Consider the following 7,462-nt stretch of genomic DNA (forward strand, 5'->3'; position numbering starts at 1 on the left):
ATGATCCTGTGCTAGCTCCGCCACTGGTAGCCGCCACCACTTCGCGTTGCCGTCCCTGGCTTCCCACCCCTCACCGTCATCGGTGGAGTCGCTGGCCAAAGGTCACGTGGTGTAGGTGGTGGTGTGGCGGCTCCGTCCCTCGCGATGTGATGCCCAATCAAACCAATGCAAAAGAGAAGTATATCCTAGTTTTATAACCCTAACCCTATATAAGTACCTAATGTTTGACGCAATGAAGGCATAGGAGCTCGAACGCTCCAAGTAACCATGCAGGTGACGAATTGCAACTATGGCGAACCTCGGTGGGGCGAGGCGTCACTCGAGAGGGTCGACTGGGAGAGAGCTCACTTGATACGGTTCAACCAAACCCGACTCTGCCTCATCGGCATGCGGCGCGTGCCTCCCCCGCCATGTCATCGCTGCATGCGGGCCCCGACGAAGTGTGGTACCAGTTCGTCGACCTAGTTTCAATTGTGGGGTTTTTGTGTAATTCTCCATGCGAAATCCTTCTCGCAAAAAAAAAAAAAAATACCCTCCATGTAAAGCAAAGCAGTTTGTGTTACAGCGGAGTCAAGTCAGGCCGGGGACTGGTCTTCCTCCGCCGCGCACGGCCTGCTCGCCGGCGATGGCTCATAACCCGCGATACATCCGCCGCCTCCTCCTCGTCGCCGCCGCCGGGGCCTTCATCTACATCCAAGTAAACCCCTCCCTCCCTCCTTTGCTCTGCTCTCTCCGCGGATCAGATCCATCCAGCTCAGCCAGTCGCCCGCCGGGGATCTGACCGCCTCAACAAGGCCTTCATCTTCTCCAACCGCAAATCGGATTGGCCGAGTAGTTTTACCCTTGATTCGGTTTCCCCTTTCTGTTCAGGTGCGGCTCTTTTCTACCCAGTCTCATGACGCCGGACGCCTCGCCCTCGCGGAAGCAGTAAGCCGCCTCCTCCTCTCCGGTATGAGGCTCATTCCAGGGCATAATCCAAGATGTTAACCTGTTCTGCTCTACAGGGTCAACCTAATCTCCCCGTTGCCGCTGTTGTCATAATGGCTTGCAATCGACCAGACTATTTGCAGAGGACAGTTGAATCTACCCTCAAGTACGCTCTGTCTCCTCATTCCTCTGTTTTCCAAAAAAGAAATTTTTCTGATGCTATTATATATTGATGAGAGCCCACTCAGTTGATGAGACATGTGTCTGTTATATGTGAAATCAAATGTTTTTAATCTTATCACATCACTGGTCATACAACATCTCATTAGGAAACTTAGACCATTACACCCTAATCTGTTTATGAAGCCTGTTTGCTCCTTTTACTTCCATGTAGCTTCAGTTTACACGTACTTTGTAGAACACATTTCCTGACCAATTGATGGACAATAACTCTTCCAGGTATCAGAAAGCAGTTGCTTCAAAGTTCCCACTATTTATATCACAGGTAATGCTAATAGCAATTTCAGTTCTTGTCCTCGGTCTCTCTAAGTGTGTGGAATGATATTTTTACATTGCTTCTTTCAATTGCAGGATGGAACAAATGGAGAAGTTAAAAATAAGGCCTTGAGTTATGCCCAAATAACATTTATGCAGGTGCGGAAAGAAACACTTCCTCTATGCTTAATTGCCTCATACTATAGCAGAACAAGCTCTGCTTCTCCTGTGATATTGCTAGCATAGCTGATACTACAAGTTATTGCGTGACTGCTTACTCTAAGTAGCCATATGGGTGCAATTTTAATTTTTTTTTTTGAAATTTTGGCCTGCAAAAAGCTGTAGATGTACCAAGTGGTGGTAGCGAATCTAGATGGAGGTAGGGCTTGAAGCGTATTGCCGGTTTTAACTTCTTGAGGAGATTATTTTGGTACTGGGGAAGTAGGTTATGTAGGTGGATGTCAAATGAGCGATGTCAATGGTCGAAACATGAAATGGTCCGCCCCTGGTACAGCATCAATTGGAACTGCTACCCTTGAGAATACCGTGTAATGCGGGGGGAAGGGGTGGGGCTGGGAGGATATTGGATCTGGATGATTGCACCTTTTATCATTGCAGTCTTGTCTAAATAGCATTTACAGTACTTCTCTAGGCATACAGGCTATGAGCAAATGATTTGTTTAGCTAGCACTCAGTGTTCTTTTTCCCTTTGATGTGGTGCAGCATGTAGATCTTGAACCTGTGCACACTGAAAGTCCAGGGGAAAACATTGCATATTACAAGATAGCTAGTAGGTGATCCTCAATTGATGCGGTATTTCTTAAGGCTGATGGAAGGATTGATTTTTGTTCTAACGATGTTTCTCAATTCAGACCACTATAAATGGGCATTGGATGAGCTACTCATTAAGCATAATTTTCGTCGAGTAATCATTCTGGAAGGTCTGGTCTCTTTGATGATTCTTCGACTGTCTTATTCTTATCTATATTGCACATGCCATCTCATTTTCATGGTTTAATGGTTAATAGATGACATGGAGATCGCCCCAGATTTCTTCGACTACTTCGAGGCTGCAGCGAAATTACTTGATACTGACAAGTATGTTACAAATGTACTCCGACTATAGATGGCAAAGACAATTGATTAATATCAAGTGTTTCTAATTAGGTTACTGTAACTGTTGTTGTTGTTGTGGTATTGTAGGTCGATAATGGCTGTTTCTTCTTGGAATGACAATGGGCAGAAGCAGTTTGTTTATGACCCAAGTTAGTATTCTGATAGGCATTTGTTCAACTTTATTTCCGCATTGATAGAGAAAGTTACTCATTATTGTAGATAATGCATTGCAGAAGCTCTTTATCGTTCGGACTTCTTTCCTGGGCTTGGATGGATGCTAACAAAGTCAACATGGATGGAGCTATCACCAAAGTGGCCCAAAGCATATCCTTACTGTTGCCTACTGATTCTTAGATTAACAGATATGCTTTTTTTTTTTAATACCTTGTATCAGCTGTTTCTTCCTTGACAAGAGTTTACTTATTGGGATGATTGGGTAAGGCTGAAGGAGGTACACGGAGGTCGGCAATTTATTCGACCAGAAGTATGCAGAACATATAACTTTGGCGAGCATGTATGTTGGCTACTCTATGACAATGCAAACTGCATTTTTGCATGCAGTAACAACCAGTTGATTAGTCCTTGACTATTTGAGCCATTGACTCTGTATTGCTGGCATTTAACACTTGTGTTTTTATGCGTCCACTCCAGGGATCAAGCATGGGACAGTTCTTCGATCAGTACTTGAAACCAATCAAGTTAAATGATGCTCATGTATGCAATCTTCCTATATATTTTAGTTTGTACAAAATTTATAAGCTCTTTGTTGCTGAGATTTACCTGTGCCCCTTTTATCACCGCAGATTGACTGGAACTCCGAGGACCTGAGCTACCTCACGGAGGTAAGATTTAATCTGTTCCTCAGAGAGAAAGTTGATGTTTCCATAAGAGTGTGTCTAATGCTTGTGTTGGTAACATTAGGAAAACTTCTTGATCAAATTTGGGAAAGATGTCGCTAATGCCACACCTCTGCGTGGATCCGATGATTTGTTGAAGGCCCACAATCTGGATATGGACGTAAGGATTCAGTATAACGACCAGGGCGATTTCGAGCGTGTAGCTCGTCAGTTTGGAGTATTTGAAGAGTGGAAGGTTCCCTTGCTAACTCAATTTAATTTGTTTATGTTTCGTTCTCAAGTATGGCAAGTGATAAGTCTCTGTGGTGATTCTTTGCTATATTAGAAAATGTAATTTTGCATTTGGACTGGAAATGTGTTAGAACCTGAGTAATAGTAGTCTTCCAGTGCAAAACATTATTGCTCATATTTTATTTTTTTCTGCCATTTTCCAAGGACGGTGTTCCACGGGCAGCTTACAAAGGCGTGGTGGTCTTCCGATACAAGAGCAGTCGAAGACGAATATACCTTGTCGGCCCTGACTCTCTTCGTCAACTCGGGGTTTAACTTAGCGGTGCCGAGGTAGGAGATTTCTCTATTGACACCCTGTATATCGCTGTCAATCTGTCATTACTCGTTACTGAGGTAATTATTTGTTCTCCGTGTGTTTTTCAAGATTCACACAGCATGCTGGGCGGTTGAAAATATGATTCTTCAAGTTGTAGCATCATAGGGACGTTGTATGCTCAGATTTTTAGATACAGGTCAGCATTGTAAAGTATTAACTGAACAACATACGTTGGTATACGACGGCCAACAGTGACACCTGGAGCTATGGTGTGCTACTCTATGAGCTCATCATGGGCACCGGCGTGTCGATGGGGAACCGCCCTGAGGATGAGCAGAAGGTGTTGGACTGGGTCACTGGGCAAAGGCATATCGTCAGGTGTTGATCTGAATCCTAGTTAATTGAGGTGCTTACATATAACTGAATCCTTGTTTTTTTGACATCTATACCTGAACCTACACTAGCATATGTGCTGGTCTATTGAGTGATCTATTCCACCCAAAAGAATGACGGTCTGCAGCTTCAGCTGTAAATGGACATTATTTATATGTTGTAATCAGAGACTATATATATATATGTTGTAATCCAAACAACTCGGTGCATCGGCATCAGTACATTTTTTGAATGGCATGAAACATCTTTTTTGAATTATGGAAACATTTTTTTACATTGTATGAACATATTTTTTTTAATACAAACATTTTTAGAAACATGTGAACATTTTTATAAACATGTTCATTTTTCTAATGTATGAAATATATTTTTAACTACATGAATACTTTTTCCATTATTCAAATATTTTTTAACAATGCCATGAATATTTTCTACGGAAATGTAAACATTTTAAAATGTGATGATTATTTTTTTAATGCTATAACATTTTCTAACAGATGCACAACGTTTTTCTAACCCTGCATGAACATTTTGTGAATGTGCAGTGAACCTTTTACATAAAGTTAAATTTGAAAATATTTATTCAGAGTATTTCACAATATAAACCAAAATAACAATAATAAATGAAAATAACAAAAAAATGGAAATGAGAAAGGAAAGGAAAGAAAAGAAAACGCTGAAAGGACGCACGCGTCGTGCTTTTAGGCCTGGCCCATCAGCACATAGCGACTCGGTTTCGCACGTCCAGCGACTCGGAACGAAGCCGCCGCCGACGCAGGGCGATCTAGGTCAGCGGCCGCCGCCGGCCGCCACTCTTTCCGACCCTCCGTGTTGTGGTAGATCGTGATTAGTGTTCATCTAGAGATTACTCGCTGCTTGTCTCCCGCTACATTGATCTGATCTGGTGCATGTAAGTGCAAGTCCTACGTGTTTTGAAGGCTATGTACGCATGCAATCACATCACGAGGTGACTGTCTTGGATGTTGAGAGTTGGATGCTAGCTTGATGTTTTGACGAGGATTTTTTTCCTGCTAGACCTGTTGTCCCCTAGTGTTAAAACTAGGGTTTGCTGTCCTCCGGCGGCTATAGCTGTCCGAGAGTTTTTCGTTCATCGTACGCCATCGTCTCCAGCGACCGGACGCAATGAAGCTAATCAGTTGGAACTGCCGTGGTATGCTTTCGCCCACGGCAATTCGAGAGCTCTTGGATCTTCAAGGGCGTGTGAAAGCGGATGTGATTTTCTTGTCTGAATCCCATCTGAATACATCTAAGGCAACTGAGCTAAGGGTGAAGCTAGGTTTTGATCGTTTTCATATTGTTGATAGTGATGGACGATCAGGAGGTCTTGCACTTTTTTACAACCTTTCAAATGAAGTGGTGTTAAATTATTGGTCGCCTAATTTCATTGATGGTTTCGTCATGGATGGAATCAACATGTCAATGGCGGCTGACTGGTTTTTATGGAGAGCCAAACTGGGACATGAAACACTTGTCATGGACGAATATGAGAACCCTTCATCACAACTCAACAGGACCATGGATGATCTTTGGAGATTTTAATGAGATACTAGTTGCTAGCGAGAAGGAGGGTGGAAACATGAGACCGCGACAATATATGCAGAATTTTCGAGATTGTGTGGATGATTGTGGTTTACAAGAAATCATGTCTATAGGGGACCCTTTTACTTGGAGTAGAGGTGTGATCGGAGAAAGGCTGGATAGAGCCTTATGCAAGGAAAAGTGGGCTGATATTTTTCCTTATGCAACGGTTATCCATGAACACCATGTACATTCAGACCACAGACCAATACTGCTAGATACATAATATTATTCCGCAGTTATCGGACAGAAGCAAACAGGTGAAAGAAGGTTTGAAGCAAGATGGTTGAGTGAATCTACAGTTAATGAAATTGTTAAAAGTGCCTGGGAAAGAGCGAAGCTGGCAGGGATCGGTCCTTCTCTTGCGTCCAGAACCAAGTCAGTTAAGGATGAGATGTTCATTTGGGACCGTGATACACTCAAAGGTCCAAAGAAGAGAATTAATAAGTTGAAGAAAGAGCTAGAGAAGTTGAGAAGATGTACATTGACAGAAGAAGTAAGACAGAAAATAAAGGAGGCACAAATCCTAATAGAAAACCTATTGGATCAGGAGGAGCTAGTGTGGCTACAACGTGGACGAGCCAACTGGCTACTACATGGTGACAGAAATACATCTTATTTCCACAAAGCAGCTACAGCCCGTAAGAAAAGGAATTGTATCCGAAGATTGCTTGACGATACGGGGGTTTGGAAGGAGGAGTTGGATGATATAAATAGTATCATTATGAGTTACTTCAAAGAGATTTTTACATCCCAGGTGACCGTACCCGATATTAATGTTTTGAGTAAAGTCCATAGGCGAGTTTCGGAAGCAATGAATATAGTTCTGATGGCACCATACACGGCCAAGGAGGTACGAAAGGCTCTCTTTTCCATTGGAGATTTCAAGGCACCAGGACCGGATGGCCTTCACGCGGTCTTTTATAAACGGTTCTGGTCTATGTTGGGTGATGACTTGGTCATGGAAGTTCTGAATACGATCAATTCCCGGGTTATGCCACAAGGGTGGAATGACACTACTATTGTCATGATCCCAAAAATAAATTCCACGGAGAAAGTTACTCAATTCAGACCGACCAGTTTATGCAATGTGGTATACAAGGTAATTTCTAAGATGATAGCTGCGAGAATCAGGGTGTTACTCCCAGAGATCATTAGCCCTACCCAGAGTGCCTTTGTTCTTGGTCGACTCATTACGGATAATGTGCTAATAGCTTACAAGAGTTTACATGCAATAAAACAAAAAAAGGTGGGCAAAGATGGTTGGTGTGCAGTGAAACTTGATATGCATAAAGCCTATGACAGAGTTGAGTGGGTTTTTCCTGGAAGCAATGTTGTTGAAGCTGGGATTCCATGAGGACTGGGTTAAGATGGTAATGTTGTGTGTGTCTTCTGTTGAATATAAGGTGAGATATAACTCCGTGGAGACGGAATATTTCAAACCCTCCAGAGGTCTTCGACAGGGTGACCCACTCTCCCCGTATCTGTTTCTCCTATGTACGGAGGGTTTGACAACCCTACTTTCTCA

General features: G+C 42.9%; 1 protein-coding gene across 1 annotated transcript; it reads left to right on the plus strand.

Annotated features, from left to right (window-relative positions):
- The first annotated feature begins 539 nt into the window (after positions 1-539).
- On the plus strand, positions 540-4,567 carry LOC119278608 (alpha-1,3-mannosyl-glycoprotein 2-beta-N-acetylglucosaminyltransferase-like). The gene is made up of 16 exons (XM_037559939.1): positions 540-697; positions 871-927; positions 1,005-1,093; positions 1,387-1,432; positions 1,519-1,581; positions 2,146-2,212; positions 2,295-2,363; positions 2,451-2,520; positions 2,626-2,687; positions 2,772-2,862; positions 2,959-3,052; positions 3,190-3,252; positions 3,342-3,380; positions 3,460-3,630; positions 3,831-3,956; positions 4,051-4,567. The coding sequence occupies exons 1-15, from the start codon at positions 626-628 to the stop codon at positions 3,939-3,941; spliced, it is 1,164 nt and encodes a 387-aa protein (XP_037415836.1). The 5' UTR covers positions 540-625; the 3' UTR covers positions 3,942-3,956; positions 4,051-4,567.
- The last annotated feature ends 2,895 nt before the right edge of the window (positions 4,568-7,462 follow it).

Source organism: Triticum dicoccoides, chromosome 3B, assembly GCF_002162155.2.
Source record: "Triticum dicoccoides isolate Atlit2015 ecotype Zavitan chromosome 3B, WEW_v2.0, whole genome shotgun sequence".
NCBI lineage: Eukaryota > Viridiplantae > Streptophyta > Magnoliopsida > Poales > Poaceae > Triticum > Triticum dicoccoides.

Coding starts and splice junctions, on each gene's coding strand:
- LOC119278608 (XM_037559939.1), top strand. CDS start 626: ATGGCTCATAACCCGCGATACATCCGCCGCCTCCTCCTCGTCGCCGCC. Junction 1,582..2,145: donor CCCAAATAACATTTATGCAG/GTGCGGAAAGAA, acceptor GATGTGGTGCAG/CATGTAGATCTTGAACCTGT. Junction 3,053..3,189: donor CATATAACTTTGGCGAGCAT/GTATGTTGGCTA, acceptor CGTCCACTCCAG/GGATCAAGCATGGGACAGTT.